The sequence below is a fragment of the Anser anser genome, assembly GCF_964211835.1.
Source record: "Anser anser genome assembly, chromosome: 16".
NCBI lineage: Eukaryota > Metazoa > Chordata > Aves > Anseriformes > Anatidae > Anser > Anser anser.
In genome coordinates this window covers 14071286-14092773 of record NC_139737.1, presented here as the reverse complement: position 1 = coordinate 14092773, position 21488 = coordinate 14071286, and the positions used below count along the sequence as shown (strand labels likewise).

General features: G+C 50.8%; 2 protein-coding genes across 3 annotated transcripts in view; one reads left to right on the top strand and one right to left on the bottom strand.

Moving 5' to 3' along the window:
• Positions 1 to 15376, bottom strand: part of LOC310882624 (uncharacterized protein) — a 46319-nt gene extending 30943 nt beyond the window's left edge. The window contains exons 1-3 of one of the 2 annotated variants that reach the window (XM_083801614.1): positions 13403 to 15376; positions 11332 to 11371; positions 7349 to 7454 (exon numbers count right to left, since the gene is read on the bottom strand). In XM_083801614.1, the coding sequence (XP_083657740.1) occupies positions 7349 to 7454; positions 11332 to 11371; positions 13403 to 13457 (201 nt within the window). In that variant the 5' untranslated portion in view covers positions 13458 to 15376. Of the gene's footprint in view, positions 1 to 1572; positions 5167 to 7348; positions 7455 to 7533; positions 10635 to 11331; positions 11372 to 13402 lie in introns of those variants that run through there. The other variant, XR_014573057.1, reaches the window with a different exon arrangement.
• A 168-nt stretch (positions 15377 to 15544) lies between these two features.
• MAFB (MAF bZIP transcription factor B) lies at positions 15545 to 19198 on the top strand. Its single transcript, XM_083801613.1, has one exon. The coding sequence runs from the start codon at positions 16206 to 16208 to the stop codon at positions 17139 to 17141; it is 936 nt and encodes a 311-aa protein (XP_083657739.1). The 5' UTR covers positions 15545 to 16205; the 3' UTR covers positions 17142 to 19198.
• Positions 19199 to 21488: the final 2290 nt, after the last annotated feature.

The following is a 21488-nucleotide window of genomic DNA, read 5'->3' as shown; positions in this document are numbered from 1 at the left end:
GTACTCTGCTGACATGGCTTTTCGTTTAGTTAAAGATTAACAGAATGCTACAGAATGACAGGACTTTGTGATAACTTAATTGCACGAAACATAGCTGTTCCTATGCAAATCGGAGTATAATTGGGCACTAAGAAATTGCTCTCCCTGTATAAAGATGGCAAAGTGGATTTTGGACACACATAAGGAATAATAATCTATTCCTTTTTATTGTACTTGAAAAACATAGTTCACAGATTTTATGGTGAGTGTTATATATGCATTTAATGGCAAGAAGGTATTTGATTATGTACATTAAATATAAAGTCTGAAAGCTCTAAAGTCTTCTTAGTTTTAAAGTGTATGTTAACTGCTGACATTGAAATTAACATAACAATGTGGGAGCTCTGCAATACATTCATAACCTGTGAATCGTAATGGACATACCTCTCAAAGGTCCCAGGGTATTTACAAGACAGAGCAAACACTGCAGAAACTCTTTTAAATGTGAAAAAAAAAATCCAACAGAACAAGCTCGCTGAAACTCTTTCTTTATTGTAATTTGCTTTGGGTAAAAGGGTAAGTATGAGATTATAGCATCATCTGAACAAATATCATAAACCAGATAGAAAAATGATATTATAATCACAAAAGAACTATTCGAGGGCAGTTGCTGCAAGCCAGAGTAAAGGTCTGGGGTAAAGGGCAGAGTGTAAAAAACAGGGTTTAAAATGAAAGTGATGCACCACCACGGAATTGGTGGTACTATCTACCAAACTACTCAAGACTCTACCTTTAACACTAGCAAGGGATCATAAACCAAAGTACATGAACTAAGCCCTGTCTCACATCGAAAGGGCAATTACAGTGCATCACATCCTTCTCTCCCAGTGTTTCGCTGCAGACAGTCCACACTTTAAGAATGCTAAAGCACAACAAAATGGAAATGGTATTGGAACAGAAAGAGCCTCCCAAAATGAACTGTACGCAGACCGTTGTGTTGGCATGATTGATACTGGAGCATGTAGGTGTAATGAAACTGATGCTGTCTCTTCTGCACCTGTGATTTATTGAGTACAAATTTAAGATGAGAAAAGGCCCCATACCAGGAGCTGCATCTTCCCCCTCAAAGAGGGTATGGTCATCCATCACCAGCCATTGCAAAAGGCCCAATAGTGAGCGGCTCATCAGATGAGCCAATAGTCTCTTTGTTGGGATTCCTAACAAGTGTTGGATCAGCAAAAGTCTATTTAGGCTGGTGGACCTTTCAGGACCAATTTGTAGTGGGTCACTGATTCTGCTAGTGTATTATCTTCTTTACTACTAGTACCAGTTGGGCAAGCAGCAAAGATTAATGATTTTAGCTGCTGACTGTTTGTGGCAATCTACTGCTTCTGGACCAAAGATTAAGTTTTTTTGTGCTTTACTCGAAAGGACACACCTTTTATCCAGGACCCTGTTTATTTGCTGAGTTCTGTACAAATAATAATAATAAAAAAAATAATGGGCACCTCAGCTGCATTTTTAATGGCAATAAAAAGGATTTTTGCTAGTGCATAGCACAACAAAAGGGGTTTTGCAAGGGAATAATAAAACTCAAGGCTAAGAATAAGTTTCATTCTCATCGGACTGGAGAATATGGCACAGCACAGCTCTTTTACCCATCCCACAATACACGTTGCTGGGGAAATACAAAGATCTCCCTCCTTCTGTTTAAAGGAAAGTGAAGGAGGGAAATGGGGCTCTGTACAGGAAGAGTTTATTTTTTCTGGGTTGATCTTTCATTATTTTTCATAGCCTAAATCCCCATTTAAATAGGTTTAGTGATGGTGCAAAATGCCTTGAGACTCATCCCAGGAACCTGAGCCTGTGCTGAGGCATCTTTGCTTCAGGGAGCTCCAGGGTTGCTTGGTGGCTTTAGTCAATTTTGAGCCAGTTTCTTTGTAAGAGCCCAGAATTGATGATAATGTGGCCATATTATCCCCAGGGTGACAAAAAAGTGTGTCCCCAAAGCTATCAGTCCTGTTTTCAGTAGAGCAGAACAACAAGTGAGCACTGATGGACAGCTTCCAGGAAAGCAAACAGGAGAGTGGAGAGATTTGGGTGAATTTGTCTTATAAGAGATGTTAGCTGTCTCTCTCTAGCATGCTAGCAAACGAAGATATGTTCCCAGGCTCAAGGGGGTGGTTCAGCAGGACATGGGGCTCTTCTAGAGAAATGAGTAACTCCTTATAAAATCCAAGACCTTGCACTGCTCAGCCCTTGGGCCCAGAAGAAGGGACAAGACACTGCTGGTGAGACCAGAAATGAAAATACAACAACTCCTAAGTAGCTCTGCTGTTGGAAGAACAGGTAAAAACGGGATAAAAGAGCTCAAACCACAGCACTTCTGAAAACCTTGGTGCAAGTTTTCATTACTGGTATTACATGTGCTAGAAACTTTCCAGTGACTGAGACAGAAGTTGCAGCCCTGCCATAGGCAAAGGTCAGGCCAGCAGAAAGATAGGAGCCGCTGGTGGTGTGAAACTGGCTCAGAAAGCAGCACAGCTCCGGCAGAGAGCTTGGCAGGAATTCATCTTTGCAAAGGGCTTCAGCTGCTGATAGGCAAAGGGCTCATGGGTGAGCTCGGGATGTCCCATGTGCTCCTGAGACTTTCACCCACCCCGCAAGGTCAAAGAAGTCGTGCAGCAACGTTCCCAAAGGGAAGCCCAGGATTCCCCCTCGGATGGAAAACAGGACAGTGTCCAAGTGCATAAAAAATGCACTCGTCCAGGATCTAATTTTTAAAGGGAAGAATTCTATAAATGACCTAATAAAAAAGTGATCTAATTGTTTCCACAACTGCTTCCTAAATTACTAGGCCCTTTTCTCCTCGCCTGTCATTGTTCGTGGAGTCATAAATCACAGCCCGGGAGATCACTCAGCTCCTGACAATTTGCAGCCGTACTACCGAGTCCCGCATTCGGCTGGGCCGCGATCACTGACAAGCTGTTACTTAAGCAGTTGACAGGTTCAAAATAGCACCAGCTACAAGGATACCATCAAGTAAAGAGCTTTTAATTCATTTATTTAGATGTTTATCTTCCACTTTTCTTGTAAGCACTGTCAGAAAACATGAGCAGCCAACTGCAGGTGTTCCAAAAATCACCTGCAGAAATCTACTATGAATTTTCATCTGTAGTACTTATTGAAATATCATTGTAATTTTGTAAGGCAGGTAAATGCCTCTCATTTCAAAGGACATTTATTCCAAAAAGTCTTCCATGTGTTACATGCAGGATGTTTTCTCACTTCAACTGCCGCAACAGACTTTCATCAAACATGAAACACACAGGAAGCTGAAAACCATGGACTTTCTTGAAACAAACAAATAAAACCAACCATCAGCAGATTGCGTCTGGTTCTTTTTGGGGGCCATCTCCGCGGATTTGTTGGCTGGCACGTGGCTTCTGGCTCCCTGTGAGCGAGGTGCTAGAGCCAGGGCTCCCCTGGTCGGGAGAAAAAGGGGGAGCTCCTGTCTCGGCCAGCTGCCTGAGCAGCCTGGGGCATCGCCAGGCAAACAGCACTGCTCGCAGCAAAGGCAGGGCGATGATGTATATACTTTAAATCCCAGCTAGACAAACAGCAGTAGGTGTTTCTCAAATTTGATCTGCCGGATGACAAACACCCTTTGTGCTTTTGTTCCCCCAGCAAAACTGAGCTTGCCCATGTTGCAGCTGTATTTCATTCTCTGGTCAGCGTGGCAGACATGTTTTGACATCACTCGGTGAACCTGAGCCATATTTTAAGCGGACAGCTATGGAATGTAGGGTGCATCTGGCACTGTAAAACCCCACGTGGAAATCTCTCTCCCCTCATAGGAATGGCAGAAAATGTTCTTCACAACTCATGTCACCAATAATCCTACAATTTATAAAGTTCAAACTCACTCCTCCAGACACATCCTTGGATTTATTGCAATTAAACAAACAAACAAACAAAAAATGACACTAGATATTAAGCTGAACTGAACTTCTGGCAAGCTCCCTTGTCAGTTCTTCATTTTGGGATGGTCATCCCACATGCTGCAGTTTCTCTCCTTAAGGAAGTGCTCCCATATCCAGGGAAAGTAATAAAATGAGTTTCTTCAATGAATCATCAGTAGGTGACCTAACCTTTGCTCAGAAGGAGCAAACACCTGCCAGAAAGCTGGGGTTTTTCTGGCCAAAACAAAAGACACCGAGAAATGAATTTAATATCTGGACATTGGCATGGGGAGAGGCAGTGTTGTGGTGAACTTCTAAAGCAGCTGTATTGGAAACAAGAGGGGGAATTATCTGCGGCAGAAGTAAAAGTCTTACAAATAACTTTATGGTGGGAAGAATGGTGAAAAGGAAATAAACAAACAAAAAGATCCTGCTGAGACCTTATAGTGATTTATTTTTTTCCAAACACTGCCAGCCTGAGAGGACACATCCTTTTTTAATTGTTCTTTATTTGATTTTGGCCGGTATGGTTCATGAAGCCTCAGAGCACAAGCAGAGGATACCAGCAGCCTGTGCTAGGCAAGGGCCTAGCAGTGAGATTGAAATTTTCCCAAAATTTGGCTGGAGAGCGAAGCCACGACTGCTCCTCATGGCCAGGGAAGGGGAGAACATGCTTACAGCAGAGCTGTGTGCAGCAGGGCACTTTCCTGAGCCCTCCCAGCCAGGGTACAGGATCTGTAAATGTTGCTTGCATCTGCAGGGGAACTTGCTCAAACTCAAGTCTTCCTGCTTAGTTCAGGTTTTGCAGAAAAATAAAATGCCCCAAATGCAGAAACCCTTTGCAAGCAGGGCAGAACAACAGCTGGAGACTTTCCTTCCCTTTCACTCTTAAGTAGAGCTTTATTGCGTCCAAGTTCAGACTTGGACACAGGTTTTTTCCCTACTGAATTCAAAGGCAAAGCGCACAGCTGGCCTAGGCTCCAGCCTTCTGTATACAACATCGACCTGCCTTGAAGGAAGATCGTATCTCTGCTGATGACGCTGAATAGCTGGAGCCAAGGAAAAACGCATCCCTTGTGGTGCAGCTGGCCAGAAGCTGCTCAGTGAGACACGGTTCCACACCGAGCAGAGCCGAGAGGCAGAGTGCTTGGATGTCTTTGCACGGGGACTTAGTGGATGGAGCACCTGGTGCAACATGGCACGGAGCAATGTCTCATCGTTATACCTGAAGAGAGAATGACCCCCCAGCCAGGGGGTCCAGGACAAAGGCTGAGCGCACATATGAGTATCATCTGCAAAGAGCTGCTTTCAGAATTGCCTTCCTGAGAAAGGACAAAACCTTGGAGCACAACTAGCAGCCCCAACCTATTCCCCTCCATTCACATATTTAAAGATCATACTGTAATACCACAGCTCTTCCTTAGGAGATTTTCAGCCAATAAGGCAGACACAGAAAATCCAAGTGACACAGCCATGGCTACACAAGAAATGGAAGGCAGAGCAAGAAAAATGATTCCACACCCCCCCCCCCCCCCCCCCCCCCCAATTCCACTGGTTGCTCAAACTTCTGAAGGAAGGTGCTTGCAGAAACCAACAGGAGTTTCAGTGGTTTAAGGTCATGCCCAGTCACAGCAAAACCCTGGGGCGAAATGTGTTTCTCCTCCTCTCCCTTCCCTCCAGCAAACCCATTTTCCAACACTTTCCGTGGGGAAGGTCAATCCTTGTCTGGAGTCCCTTGAACACAGAGAAGCTTCTGGGAGCACACTGAGTAAATGGGTTATTTTGAAAGGACAAGTTAGCTCTATAATTTGCCTTCACAATGTGTTCTGCACTCTAATTACAAATGCAAACACAGTAATTGAGAACAGCATCATAAAACTCTAAAGGAAGCCATAAGTGATATAATACACGGACATGTTTACCATTTGGTGCAGCAGGATGCCTCTGTGATGTTTTCCCCATGTTTAAACAGGGTGGAGATTTGCTTTTCTTTCATAAAGTTAATTTCATGACAGCAATTCTTCCCTCAGCCTGCCCGCTCCCAAGCCTGGGTCAATTAAAATACAGCTTTCGGAAAACATTTCCTCTTTTTTCTCAACTGGGAAAAACCTCTTTTTCTTTCGGATGGTAAGAAAAGGTTAATTAAAACTAAAGGGGAGAAAAAGGGGGAGATCCCAGCATGTTCTCCCCCTGCCGTGCCCCAGCCCCACCTGCAGCAGCAGGTCTCTGGGCAGCCCTGGGGCTGCTGCTCCCCCGTCTACGCTTTGCTGGGAGGGACGTGCCCCCCTCCGGGGGTCCTCAGGAGAGGGGTTCCCCACCCAGCTTTCTTCCAGCTGCTGGGACAGTGCAGGAAAGCAGTGCCCATTTAATGAACTCTGCCTTGTGCTGGGGAAAGGAGAGAGTTCAAAGCTCCAGTTATTCCCAGTAGAGCAAGAGTGAGTAGTTTAGGTCTATGAATGGCAAGTGAAGCCAGGCAAGCTGCTCACAGGCAAGCTGAGAGTTTTCTGCACGGATGGAGAGCAGGAGGGTCTGTAGACCCTGCACATGGTGCAGTCCCACATTCCTGTCTTCATTGGCTTTGTCCCTTTTCCCTCTTGCTACCTGCTCCTGTCCATCCTTCCTTGTCATCTCGCAGATCACCCTCCCCACGTCAAACCAAGCAAAGACTTCAAAAATCCAGGCACAGGCCTTGAAAGCCCTCCCGGACACAACGCAGCAAATGGAAGAAAAATGGAAAAATGAAAGTGATACCTGCCCTCTCCCCGTGGGAGCCTGGGCAGAAGGGAGGAGCAGGCAGGAGGGATGCTGAGCACTGCAGGGGGACCGGAGGCACCGAGCCACTGCCAGAGGAGGCGGATAGCGGGGTGGACAAATCAGCAGGGAGGGGATTAGGGCTCGGGTGTGCAGCAACGTGGTCCTACAAGCTCACCTAAGCTTAACAACTGCTAACTAACATGCCAAAGTGTGTGATTCGAGCCAGAACAGCTCAACCTCCCTTTTGAGATCGATGAAGACGCGCGCCCCATCTGCGGCTTGCACTGGCTCGCACGTGTGCGCACCCCGTCTCCTCGGATTTGCTGAAAGCTGCTACGACCTGATTTCCAGAGGTGCTGAGAGCCTGCAACTCATCGTGACAGGCTATACATCAAATCCATCACCTCTTGGGAAACTTGATTACCCTGGTGGAAACCCTCATTTCAAGCGTTTAACTGGTTCCTACTGGTTTCAGCCAGCCAGCTCAGTTTGGGAATGGATCACTCGGTTTGGGCTGTGCTAATCCTTCAGGAGAAATAAATCCAAGTGTATGAAAACTGTTTTAGGAATCTACTGAAGTGTCTAGTAAGGTATCAATTAAAAGAAAAAAAAATAGCTATTTTAAAAACACTGAACCAATAAAAATAACTCACACTTGGCTGGTTAGAACTGTTCATCAGGTGACTTGCTGCTGAACAGATGTCTCCAGCTGGGAATTCTTGGATGAAATTCTCTATCTTCTCCTTTTTTATAAACCAGCTATTAAAGAAGTACATTAGAGGTTTGAAACGTGTTAATTCGAGTGAGAAAAACAAAACAAAATAGAAACCGCACATACATCATCAAGAGAGAGATTGCCGAGTTGTAGTCACAGCTTTAAAGGGGTGAAGCTCCTTATCTGGATGTTTGAAGGATGAAAACACAGTTATTAAAAAACCTGCAAATACAGAGTTAAGGTTGAACATAAACAGAACACTCACACGGAAAGCATGGGCAGTCTTAGAGAAGCTGTCCAGGAGGCTAGAAATGGGTTTTTCACAATGCTCAGAAAATGTACAAAGCGGTAGTTAATTGTGTACATGTAGGTTAGTTCACTTGAGATTATTTGAGGGTTATCTTTTTTTTTCTAAATTTTCAGCTGTGTTGTGTATTAATATATATTTTAATAACTATATTAATAACTGCATTACTGTTTAGCCAAAGACTGGCTAGAAGAGGGATAACTGAATCAGACTAAACACGGGTATACGCTGTTTGCTGCAGGATTCTCTTCCTTGCTGCCTTGCAGAGCATATGCTGGAAATGTTGGTATGTATTTTGCATCCCCTAACACGTGAGGAACTGATCCCAGCAGAGAAAAACAAGCAGAAATGATCTCCTTTCATACAGGAAATCCAATGTGCCATGTAGGATTGCCATTAAAATAGACACAGGAATGAAGCAACCTTCCCTAACCCCCTTTCCTTTTCAGAACCGCCTGCACAAACCTCACCCTGCCTTTCTTCTTGCTGCATTTCTCTGCGAGCCCTCTCTACAGCCAGGGAGATGTGCTCACAATTTATGGGATCTCAGAATGACCTGTACAGCAACCGGACAACTTGACTGGAGAGCATTTTGCTCGGCAAACAGGGGGGTGAGGATTTGTAGCACCACTGTGCTGCTGGCTCTCCCGCACAAATTAATATAACCGTTCTGCAGAGGAGTTCTAAAAGCAAAGAAATAGTTAGCAAGGAACTGCAGCCTGCCCCAGGGACAAAAATCAGCTTCACGAGTCCTCCCCGTGCAGATCTGCTCCCCTTGGATCCTCCACAGGACCCTCGGAGCAGCCAATAACAGGGACACCTCCAGCTTTTCCAGGGCCTGGAGGAACGGCGAGATTTAAGCCAGGAGGTGTTCACACAGAGCAGCAATGACACAGACACACATGCGAAAACACAAGGTTTCTTTTTCCTGGAGAGAAAATGGCAAGTCGCACTAGGAGCCAAAATCTTGTTGGGGCAAACGGAGAAAAATTTACATTTTGAGCCTGATTTTGAAAGCAGCCAATCCGGGGCTATTCAAGGCTGTGGGTCTGTTTATGTGTAAAAGAAACGCAGACTGGGAGCCGTTTTCTTTCCCCTGTCTAGGTAACAGCTAACAAAGTGCTCCTCAGCCTAGCAAGAAGAGCAAATGAAAGTGTTTCCCCCAAATTGTCCCTTTTCTTTGCCTCCCTTCCTTTTCCTCATATTTAGGACTGTTTGGGGAGGAAGACAGACGCTTGCATAAATCACTTTCTTTCTAGTTCTGCTCATCTTTCTCTCTCAGCAATGCACAAAAGGACTTTAATTTCACTGAATAACAGCTTTCTAAGTAAATATGTCCTCGCTTTTCTTCTGCACCTGGATCTACGTGGAGGGGCTAGCGTAGGAAGATTGCTGCATTTCCTTAGGTGAATAAAGAGCTTCATTCCCAAAGGGCACAATAAACCTGATCCTTCCTCCTCTGATCAACAAGAGCACGGAAGCTGCAAACCTGACCAGTACATCAAAAAGGAGCTTGAAAAATACTTTGAGCAAAAAATGCTAACGGTGCATCCTTCTCCTGTAACTGCACTGATATTAAATCAGGAAACAGTACAGAACAACCACAAAACATATATACAGGGGCTGTCAAAACAGAAACAAAACAAAATCCCTAATGGGGACTAAAGGTGCAAAGAGCAGAAAGAAGAGTATACAGTATAGGCTTTATGATTATATTTAAATCCTTATGCGGCAAATGCCAGAGAGGGAATTCCAAAAATTTTCTATATATAAGCATTTTTTTTTTTTTTATCCAGGACTTTGTGCAATGAAAAGGAATTACAAATCAGTCTGAATGAAACGGCAGGAGTCCCAGCGGGTGTCAGAGTGTGCCTGTGGGCTCCTGGGCTGTAAGGGACAGTCCCCCCGTGCTGCAAGGGCCAAGGAACACGCAGCTGAGCTGCGAGCAGCCTTGCTGCTGCCGCTGAATCTGAAACAACACTGGTTTTCCTGAAAGCTATGCTGCCTTGGTCCTGGATTTCCCCAAGCACAACTGAGGCCAGATCTTCTTTTCCTCCCTCCTGACCATCTCTGTTCATCAGGAGAGTGTCCTGCAGAACCGCTAGGGAAAAGAGGTGACAGTGGCCAGAAAGGTGGGCTGAGCTTTTCTCAAAGATCTCCTGGCTGCCCATGACTCTGTGACCTTGGGCATAGGTCTGGATCACTTTCGTTTCTCCCTGGCATCTCCCTTTCCTACGTCCCTTGCAAGGAAGCTGAAAACCCTCTGTAATCACTTTTTCTGCCCAGAAATCTGTGTAGCTCCTCTGTATTCACAAGAGAAGCATATAAGCAGGAGAGAAAATTCCCTAAGCAAGATGTGGTCCAAGTTCTGAAGTGTTTGAGAAACCTTTGAATGCTGCTTGCAGGACACGGCTGCAGTAATTATAGTCCTCCAGCCTCTGCTGGCTCCTTCAGACCTGAAAGGCAACTTGCGATCCCTCAGAAAGGTTTTGGTGCTGCTTATTAGCCAAATGCTCCTAACGGGGCTCAGATCATGAATTCAGCATGCAAGGGTTCAAATGGGAAGCAGGACTTAGCCAGGCACAGGAGGAAAAGCGACCCTAGCAAGGTCTGAACAGGGGGTTTTCTGTATCTGTATCAGGCTTTTCTGCCAGAAACAGTTTTTACCATGGTGGCAAGGGGAATAATAACAAAACTATGTGTTAGAGGGGGCAGTGATGAGACTGAACTGTTTGAAAATGATGAGAAAGAGAAAAATTCCCGTTAAAAAATTAAAAATAAATAGGATCGGCTCATTCGTGGCACGATGGGGCTCAGGCTGGAACAAAAAAGGAGGAGGGTTCTGCTCTCTGCTGACCTCCCTGCCAAAACCGCCCCCACGGCCCTTGAGGAGGAGGAAGAAACGGCTCGGGGGCTCCCCCCCCCCCCCCCCCCCCCCCGCAGCCAGACCCCGAGCAAACTGCAGAGGGTGCCAGCGAGGGGCTGCACTGAGCAAGAGCTCAGAAAGGAGGGAAGCAAGGCACCCCTGCACCCCCTGCAGCCCCCCAAAGACCCCGGGGTTCCCCTCTCCCGGTGTCCTGCATCCCCTCTAGCCCCCCCTCCCCAGCCCTCCGGGGCACCCCCACCCCGAGCAGCTGGGGGGTTGGGGGGCTCTAGGGAAGGTCTGGGGGGGGGGGGCAGAGCGATGCCACCCCCCACCCTCACTGCGGGAGTTGCCCCCCAGCCCCGTCCCAGCCCCTCCAGCGATGCTCGGCCGGGGGCAGCCGGCGCCGGCGGCGGCTGCGGGGAGAGGGGAGCCCGGGGCCGGGTGCGGAGCTGCGGAGGAGGGAGGGGAGACACGGGCCCGCTGGGGGCTTCAGGTCCGCACCCGCTCCCCGCCGAGACCCTCGAGGGTTTAAGCAGCCGTGCTGCCCTCAAATCAACGCCCCACAAAGCGCCGTCCCGCATCGCGGCTCCCGCCCGGCTGCACTCATGCTGCGGGACCCCCCCCGGCAAGGGGCAAAACCCAAATTCTCCCGGACACGGCGGTCCCTCCCCAAACCCCCCTCCCGGCGGGGGTTTAATGCTGGGCACTGCGAAGCCTCGGGGAAAAAAAGCACCCCCACGAAACGTACCCCTCTGGAGTGCTGCTCCGCGTCCTGCCCACAGGTCCACCTGTGAAAACCCAAAGCCAAAGTTAGCAGTGGGATTTGCCCCGCTCCTAACTGGTTCAGCCTAAAATCTGAAGAGGTCCCAGTTAACCCAGGACGGCACAATGGCTTATTTTATACTGCAAAGCTACTGTGCAGACTTTGTCCAAAGAGTGTTGCACGCTTTACTTTGACAATCCCAGCAGAAAAGAGAGGGGGAGAGGAAACAAAGCCTTATGATTGCCATTAGTAATTTAATCCTAAATTCGTGGGCCATTCCCATCAGCCCGAACGAGCAAACATCAACACTTTTCTTTCTCATGCACATGTATCTGCGATAGATGATTAACCAGGTCCCTCGCTGCTTACACAGGGGGAAAAAATATCATGACAAACAGCACGGTGTCTGCCCGCAGTTTGCGAAATTAAAAATCAAGAGGGGAGAGGTAAGAATTAGAAAAGTGATGCCCCTGTTCTCCATCAGTGCCGGCTGCCAGCCGTGGGTGATTTCGGTTTCTGTGTTTGTTTGTTAACAAAACTACCACTTCAGACAACATATCCCACTAATGTTATGGGGCGAAAAAGCTAATTCTGGGAAAAACGTAGCGGTCAGCTTCCAAAACTGCGGAGCGTTTCTCACAGAACCAGAAGCGTGGAAAATACATAAAGAAGAGTCTTAGCATTTTTTATCAGTTACCTAGATCTGCTATTTCTAGGAATTGGGGATTAGGATGCCACCGTAATATTATTCCGCATTTAAAGGTAAAATCCACAATTTAGGCAGAAGCCCTACTAAAGCACACCCGCGTAGGCATCTATATGCACCAGTTTTCAGGGCGAGCTTTCAAATTTCAGTGTCTCAAGGACCTCCGCTGCCCTGCCCTGGGCGGACATGCCGGATGGAGCTGATCTGAAATGCCACTGCCGTTTGGTTTGAACTCTTCCTGATTTTGACCGGGAGTTCGCGAAAGGGAGGAGGGGAAGAGAACGGAGAGCGGGAAGAAGTCATTCCGTGTCCGAAAATAACCTTCAAAAACGGATCTTGAAAAACAGAGAGGAGGAAAAAAAATTAAAGCCGCTCGAGTGGCAGCGAGTAGGGAGTTTTGGGTGTCGGGAGTAGGTCGCGATTAACCAAAAAATCGCGACCACCTGGGGCAGGTGGTGCCTGCCCCCCGCCACCAGCGGCGGGGCGCTGCCTCCGCGGGTGCGGAGCGGGGAGCGGAGGGACGGAGGGACGGAGGGACGGAGGGACGGAGGGACGGAGGGATGGAGGGATGGAGGGATGGAGGGACGGAGGGACGGGACTCTCCCCGCTGCAAGCCGCTCGCCCCGCGGAGCCCCCTCGGGTGCGGGCGGCCGCGTAGGGCCGGGGGTGCGCGGAGCCCCCCCTGCGCGCATCCCCGCGGCCGCCCGGCCCCGCGGCTCGGCGGCTTGGCCCCAAGGAAGGGAAATTCTGCCCGGGCTGCTCAGCCCAGGAATCCTCTTCTTCTGCTCCAGCAACATTATTTCTTCCCCAGTCCTTATTAAAAAATTAAAATAAAATAAAATGGATCGGGCGGAGGATGATCCCCCTAACATACAAATCCCAGGGAGAATAACCTTTGTTAGTTGAATTAAAAGCATTACAAGAAACAAAATCGGCCTTTAACCGGGGATTCCGGGCACAAAGCGGTTCGTTTTTTAGCCAGCCGTGTAACGCCGCAAGTTTTGCGGGATATATTTTCTGGAGGGGAGCGAGGGATGGAAGAGCAAATAAACGGACCCAGAAAGTGCCCCGAAATTTTATGACGATGATGATGGACACGCAGAACCGGTCTGCAATTCACAGCTTAAAAGATTAAGAAGAGACAGAGTGTGTACGGACAAGGAGATAATCAGATCAATGCTTCCTCCGCCTTTCAGTAGCTCCACCTTGTGAATATACCTCAGTAATTATGACAGAAAAAAAAAGTATTATCCATCTAAAGGCACATTTTTTCAGGGCTGCCTCCGAGCTTCCCGAGCGCTCGCCAGGGTCCCCTTCCCCCCTGCTGGGCGACATCCCTGCCCACGGTACCGTTTAATGTGCAGGTAAAAATAAAGCTCTCGCCATGCACTTTCCAGGACCTCATAAATAATAACTGCTGCGGGCCTCCGAGGGACGCTGCCGGCTCTCCCCCAGCCTCCGGGGAGGCAGCGGTTGCGGGACGGGGACCACGCAGCTCCTGTCCCGCTCCGCTCTGTCCCCACGCCCGGCCCCGGCCTCTCCCCGGCGGGGCACCGCGCAGCTCTGCGCCTCTCCGTGCCGCTCGTTACCGGCCCAAACCCGGCGATTTCCCCGATTTGGCACCGCTGGGAACCCGGGGGCGCGGTGCCCGTGCGGAGCCCGCAGCTCCCACGCGTTACAGGCGGGGAGTGCACGGAGGGGGGAGGAGGGGGGTTCACGCGTGTCCGCGCACACGCAGGGAGCAGGAGACGGCAAAGGGCGGGCTGCTGCTCCCCGGGGGGCAGCCCCTTCTCGGCCGGGGTCGGGGGGGCTCGATCAGCCCCAGAAAAATCACGCGTGGGCATTGCCGGCGGGTGCGGAGCTCACCGACGTGCACCGATCCCAGGCGGTGCCGTACCGGGGAGTTAAATGCCCTCCAAAGCTCGGGGGCAAAATGCAGACCAGGCGGCCTTTCCTCGCATTGCCGCACAAAACTGAGTCCCGGAGCGCCTGCAATAATAACACGAAGGGGCATTTTATCCAGTTCCCCCCCTCCTCCCCCCGGTTTCCACGTCCTCCCTCCAGCCCGCTGCCGGTGTCCCACCCGCAACTTTTCGGGGAAGGGAGCACTTTGCGTGGCTTTGCCTCCGCGGTTCCCTACGGGGCTGTGGGGCAGCGGGACAAATGGGGCCGGGCTGCGGGCATCGCCCCCGTACGGCCTCGGGTCCGGCAGGGAGGGACCGCCGGGGGGCTCCGCTTGGGGACTTTCGCAGTGTTTTCTCTGTCCCAGCACCAGAAAGGCAGTTCCTTGCCAATTAATTTCTAAACAGAAAAAGGATCTTAAACTTTTTGTTTGTTTGTTTTTGGGGGGAGATAAATAAATTAGAGTGGGGGGATTTGGGATGCTGAGGAGCCGCAGGTCCGGAGCGGCCGGGCAGGGTGGGCGCAGCCCCGCTCCGCTCCTTGCCCGCCCGGCCCCCTTTTTTTTCCCGGGTGTTTTTTTCCCCGCGAAATGTGGCTGTTATTCTCCAAAAGGACACTTGGGGTCGCACTTTCTGTCTGTTTGAGCGTAAAAACAGTGTAAAAAGAAGCCTTAATCTCCCTTAATCGTTACAAAATGTTCAGAAAAAAAAAATCCTGTTACCGGACCAAAAAAAAAAAAAAGAAACCAAAAAACCTTACAAGTCGAGTACTCCTTTGCATGCAGTCACTTACTCGGGGAAGAGCGGAGGAAAGCAAACACGGTCCCCTCAGAACTGAAATGTAATTCTATTTTCTCCCTTCTCTCCCCAGTATTTGCGATTGTCTGTGTCAATGCCTTTGCTTTACTTTAGGGCGAGATTTGCTTCCCGTAACCGGGAGGGTTTCCCCGGCTGTCGGAGCAGAGCTGTCAGCCCCGCCGAGCCCCGCTCCCCGCGCATCTCCCCGGGCACCTCCCGCGGCCCCTGCGCTCGCTGCCGGCCGGAGCCGGGGCGCGTTCGGGGCATTTTGGGGCATTTCCCCGCGATGCCCTCGCACCGGGGACGCTTCCAGAAAGTTGGAAGCGGCGCCGCGGGTGCGGGGGCCGGGGGCAAGCCGACCGCTCGCAATCCGCTCCGGGCCGGCAGCGGGCACGAAGGGACTTTGTTATATTTAGAACAAAGGGACGGGCAGGATGGCCCCGAGCCCTCCTCCTTTGCGGATTGCCGAGGCCGAAAACGAACGGAGGGGGGCGAGGGGGGGACGGGAATAAATAAGAATAAATAAATAAAAGAGGCGGTGGCGCGGGAGGGGGGAGCGCCGGGAGGAACGGGGCTGGGAGCGGCGGCCGCTCAGCTGGCGCTGCGGAGCTGTCACGGCGCCGCCCGCCCCCGCCGCCCCCGCCGCTGCCGCCCAGCCCGGCCCGGCCCGGCCCGGCTCGGCCCGGCCCCGCCGCCGCTCTGCCATTGGCGAGGCCGCCGCCGGCCCCGGCCCCCGCCGCGCTGTCGGCGGGCACGGCCGTATAAGAAGCCAAGGGGGGCTGCGCTGCGAAGCACAGCTGCACAACGAGCGCTGGAGGCGGCAGCTACCAGCGGAGCCCTGTTTTTTTTTTCCTCGTCCCCCCTTTTCTCTTTTTTTTTTTTTCCCTTTCTCCTCCTTCCTTCCCCTCCCTCTTCCCTCCTCCCCTTCCCCTGCTCCGCCGAAAACTCCCGTGCAAAGCCCGAAGCGCGCTCGGGCTGGAAAGTTGCGGCAGGCTGCGGAGCTCCGCGGCCGCGGGGGAGAGGAGAGGCTCCGGACTTACAAACCGCGGACGGGGGCACGGGTTAGACGCCGCGCACCGGCCTTCTTCCAGCGCCGACCCGGAGGCAGCATCTTTGTTTTGCTTTGCTTTTGCCCTCCCGCTGCTGCCGCTGCTCCTTTCGGCGTGCAGCCCGGCGGCTGAGTGCTAGGAGCTGCCGCAGCCCGCCGTGCGCTGCGAGCCCGCACCGAAAGGCAGGAGGCGGCCGGGCGTCCTCGGGCTTTGTTGCTCCGAAACGAGAAGCCCCAAGAAGCCGGGAGAAGGAGGCGGCCGAGGGGGGGAGCGGCGGAAAGGAAAGCGAGGAAGCCGAGGCCAAGTTTCTTTGGAGTAAAGGAGAGCGGCCAGCCCTCTGCCAGGCTGCACGCTGGAGTGAGGTCTCCAGCCCCCTCCGCCCGGAGAGGTGCCCCCAAGACAGCGATGGCCGGAGAGCTCAGCATCGGAGCCGAGCTGCCCACCAGCCCCCTGGCCATGGAGTATGTCAACGACTTCGACCTGATGAAGTTCGACGTGAAGAAGGAGCCCCTGGGCAGGAACGACCGCTCGGGCAGGCACTGCACCCGCCTGCAGCCCGCCGGCTCTGTCTCGTCCACCCCCATCAGCACCCCCTGCAGCTCCGTGCCCTCCTCGCCCAGCTTCAGCCCTACCGAGCAGAAGACCCACTTGGAGGACCTGTACTGGATGGCTAACAGCTACCAGCAGATGAACCCCGAGGCGCTGAACCTCACCCCGGAGGATGCCGTCGAAGCCCTCATTGGGTCCCACCAGGTGTCCCAGCAGCTGCAAGGCTTCGAGAGCTTCCGGGCCCACCACCATCATCATCATCACCATCACCAACACCACCACCAGTACCCCACGGTCACTCACGAAGACCTGGCCGGCAGCGGGCACCCTCACCACCACCATCACCACCACCACCAGGCCTCTCCCACCCCTTCCACCTCCTCCAACTCTTCCCAGCAGCTCCAGAACTCGCACCAGCAGCATCCCCCCTCCAGCAGCGTGGAGGACCGGTTCTCAGATGACCAGCTGGTCTCCATGTCCGTGAGGGAGCTCAACAGGCACCTCCGAGGCTTCACCAAAGACGAGGTGATCCGCCTCAAGCAGAAGAGGAGGACCTTGAAGAACAGGGGCTATGCCCAGTCCTGCAGGTACAAACGTGTCCAGCAGAAACACCACCTGGAGAACGAAAAGACCCAGCTCATTCAGCAGGTGGAACAGCTCAAGCAAGAAGTGACCCGGCTTGCCAGAGAGAGAGACGCCTACAAGCTCAAGTGTGAGAAACTTGCCAGCAATGGCTTCAGAGAGGCTGGCTCCACCAGTGACAACCCATCTTCCCCTGAGTTCTTCATGTGAGTGCTTAACAAAAATAATTAAAAAAAAAAAGGCAAAACAAAAAAAACCCACCCCACACCTGAATCCTGACCCCCATCACCTTCCCCCCCCGCTCCCATCCTCCTCTGACATCTTCATCCATCTGTCTGCTTGACTAGAGAGAAAGAAGGAGAGAAAAATAGAGACTTGATTTTTTTGCAGCATCCAGACTTCTAGATTAGCTGTGGGAAAAGTAGGCTGGGGGTGGGGACGGGAGAGGTAAAGTGCAACTTTTTGACTTTCGTTTGTGAGTTAGAGAGAGGGACCGAGGCAGAGGCAAAGGAGGAAAGGACAAGTGAAGCGTTTTACAGATCGCTTGCTTGCAGAACGAGATGGACTTTAAGAGAATAATAATAAAAAAGGACAATGAACAAGCCATCTATAACATACTGTCTGCTTGGAAAGAGAGAGGACATATACAGCACCATCTCATGCACAATTTACCTGCTTGGAAAAAGAGAATAAATAAAAAGGACAATATATGCAAACTCTTCATATATTGCCTGCTTTGAGAAATAAGTTACAGGACTCAGATGGGACATTCAATCTAAGAAAGGAAAGAAAGAAAAACTCATCAGTTTTATTGCCTGCTTGATTATATAGAAAAATACGAAAATCTGCATTAAAAATATTAATCCTGCATGCTGGACATGTATGGTAATAATTTCTATTTTGTACCATTTTCTTGTTTAACTTTAGCATGTTGATCATCGATCATAGATTTCTGTTGTTGTTTTGTTTCATCGATAAGAAAAGCATCACAAGTTATCAAAACTTTTTACTGCTTGTGCAGTTTTGTTCGTTGGTTTTGCTCTCTTATTTTTCTTTTATGGTTGTTAGCTTGTAAATATCTGCTACTTCAAACCGCACAGGAAAAACAAAAACAACATTTCAGCAGGCTGGTTATACGGTTTGTTTGGTATTAAAGAGATAGTTAAAAAGAAGTTATGGGCATTTTGCATTCAAAAAAGAGAAAAAAAACCTTTGTATATCTGGTGCACTTTTAAGTTGTATTTTTTAGTTTTCATTTTGGTTTTTGTTTGTTGGGGCAGAAGAAGAAATGCCTGAATGGCGTTGACAAACCTAAACTTAACAGGGAAAAACTCTCTTCGGTCACTAGAGCCTACTGCATGCCTTAAAGTGGCAGCGAAGCTCTTTCCTTCAGGACGATTCCCAGCCTGTAGTGGTTAGACCTGGCCATGCAGCCTCCCTTCTGATTGTAAACTCAGGAAACGAGGGATGGACGAGACACCAGTTCCTCTTCAGAAAAAGCTGCCCCTGCATTTTCAGTAAATAGGGAAAAAGCCACCCTCCTGGTTACAAGGCAAGTCGCACGGCAGCGCATGGTCCGTGTCCCCATGGAGTTAGGTTTCTCAATGGTAGCAGTAGATGAGTGGGCTGGAAAAGCATATAAAACTAAAACTTTTATTTGAGAAGACATACTGCAACTTTTAAGTGTATTCTTTTGCAATGATTTGTAATCTGCTTCTCTGCTTCCCTATGCAGCGAGTGAAAGTTTTAGCCAAAATTTATTTGCAGTTGTGTAGTAGTAGTAGTTGGGAGTCTTATGGGTGTTTTTATTACATTTTTTTTTTCCTCCTGCAGGTCAGTAAAAGGATTTACGTTGCACTGACAAAAATACCAAAATGAAAACTTATTTTTTAGTTTCCTTTTAGGATAGCTGGCACTGCTGGCCGGATGCATTTTAAGTTTGTATTAGTTTATAAATTAACAGTAATAACAAGATTGTAATGAACAGCATGGTGCTTGCAGTTTTAAATATTGTGGATATTAGTCATGCATCAGAAAACGATCTTTGGTTTTTACTGATTCAACTGTGTTGAAATCAAAACATTGCAGCAGCGGAAAAAAAATTGTTTTTATTTCATGTAAAGTTCTGAAGGGATCAATTTCAAATCCTGCTTATGATATGAAAAATATTAAAAAACCTGGTCTATTGTAGTTTTATTCAGACTGGTTTCTGTTTTTGGTTATTAAAATTGTTTCCTATTTTGCTTATTAAAATCATTGAAATGGCATTTCTTGGAGAGACCTGCTTCTCTGACGTCTCGTGTTCCGGAAAAAAAAAAAAAAGAGGAAGAAAGACTTTTGGACCTTAACCTATCCTCCGACTGCTGTCCAGCCAAGGCAGCCGCCCGGCGCTGGGCTTTAAATGGGGCTTTGCGCAGCTGCTGCGGCGGCTCGGGACCGCTGCTGCCTCCTGCCCGCAGGGTCCCGGCTCCTTCCCCTGCAGCCCCCCAGTACCCCCCCTGCATTCTCCCCGCCTTGCCCCAGCATCCCACCCGCGGAGCCCCGCGCCGGGCCCGGCCGCATCCCTGCCTGCTGCGGCCCCTCTGGCCTGAGCGGCTCCGGGGAGGGAGAGAAGGGAAAGTGCAAGCACTTGGGTGATTTTTTTTTTCCTTTTTACATTAAAAAAAAAAAAAGGAGGAGAGGACTTGGCCAAGTCTGTCCCCTTTCCCTCTGCTCCTTTGGGATCTGGGCTTGCCATTCACTTTCCTCTTTCTTCCTCTCCATCTGCAAGTTTTATTTATTCTGGCTTTTTTTTTTTTTTAATTTTCTTTTTAAGCACGAGCAATGCGCAGTCTAGAAGACTCATTAGATGCATGTGGAGATGGGGACAGCTCTCTCCTCGGCACCCCCAGGGCTCTGCAGCACCCCGCAGCCCCAGCAGCTCCCAAGGCCGAAAGCTGCCCAGCTCCCCTAACCGCAGCCGGGGAGGGGTCAGAAATCAGCCCCGCTCCTCGTCCCCGTGCGGGGAAGGGAGCCCCTGAGCCGGGTGGCAGAGTGCCTGAGAGCTGCTGCTCTCATGGTGTCAAAACTGTGTTGAACTTTAAATCCCTCTTAAAAAATAATAAAACCCAAGGCACCCCACAACCCCCAAAAATATTATCTCCCTGCCCTGCTTCTCTTTCCAACAGCAGCGAGCTGCTTTTGCAGGCACGGTGTAAGCCACGTTTGGGGAACCAGCCTGTTAAGGACAGAGTGTGAGAAAAAAAAAAAAAAGCAAATACAGTAACTTAAAATCCCGATCCCCTCATCAATCCTAGCCGCATCCTTGCCTTGTCAGAGACAGCTGGGCAGGGGGGGCTGAGAGGGGCCGGGGCAGGTCCCAGTCCCTGTCTGCATGGTTCAGGCCCGGAGGATGAGCTGCCCTGCGAGGGGGGACGAGGAGGAAAGGGACGGGGAGCCTGGCTTCCCCTATATCGCCTCCCCCCTTGCCAGTAAGCGCTATGGCTGCAGAGAGCCTGAGAGGAATATTGTTTGTGGGAACTGCCACCGCATATTAATGTCCCCTCATGCATGCATTGAATAAATCACCAGGGCTAATTGAACAACAACAACAACAACAAAATAGGAAAACAGGCCTTAGAAAAGCCCTCCGGATTCCCCCCGCGGAGCGGTGGCGGCGGTGGGGCACAGCCGGGATCCGGCCCGGGAGGCTGCAGCCGCCTCTGCCCTTCCCGACTTTTCATTTTTCCGACGGAAAAGAAAAGCAAAAGCGGCCGAGCACCGCCACGGGCACAGCTGGGGCTCGGTGGCTCCGGGACCTGGTGGCGCTGGGTGGCCCCGGGGGATGCTCCGAGCTGCGCCCCCGGCCCTGCGCCCTGCCCTGCGCGCCCGGGGGTCGGGCTCTTCCCCCCCCCCCTCCCCGACATCAGAGGGGGTCTCTGACATACCGAGGGGCCCGAGGACCACCGGCACTCGGCCCCGATGTGGCTGGCCAGGGCCACTCCCCTCCCCGGGCACCCCATAAGCAAAGGGTGACCCCCGCACTCCTCTCCCAGCCCCGCTTTGCTCTCGTGTCGGTGCCGTCCCCGCGTTTTGCCGATGACCTCTCTCCGTTCCTCATTGATTCATGAAGGGCTGTTGGCACAGGAGTCGGGGGCACGATGGAGGGCAGTTTCTTGACCCCAAAAGGAAAAGGAGCCCCCCCCCCCACAGCCGTCTTGCCGGGCCCGGAGGGATGCTCCCCAGCTGCCCGCTCTCCACCCGTAGCTCTGCGGAGGATCTGGGGGTCAGCAGCGGGCTGGGAGGCAGCTTCCCTCCCCAAGCCCCTCTTCTCCCCCCCACCCCACCCCCGGATGTGCTGCTTTGTCTGTCCCTCCTCGGAGCCACTTTTCCCCATCACAACCCTGCCCGGGGCTGGGGGCCCGCTGCTCTCCCGGGATGCGCAGCAGCCCCGTAGCCTGTCCTCCCCCGAGGCTCCAAAGGAGGCCGGGAGGCTCCAGCTGGGCACCGGGGCTCCGGCAGCGCCCATGAATGACACAGCTCGGAGGGGCTGAAGATGCTGAAAAAAAATATATATTA

Coding starts and splice junctions, on each gene's coding strand:
- MAFB (XM_083801613.1), top strand. CDS start 16,206: ATGGCCGGAGAGCTCAGCATCGGAGCCGAGCTGCCCACCAGCCCCCTG.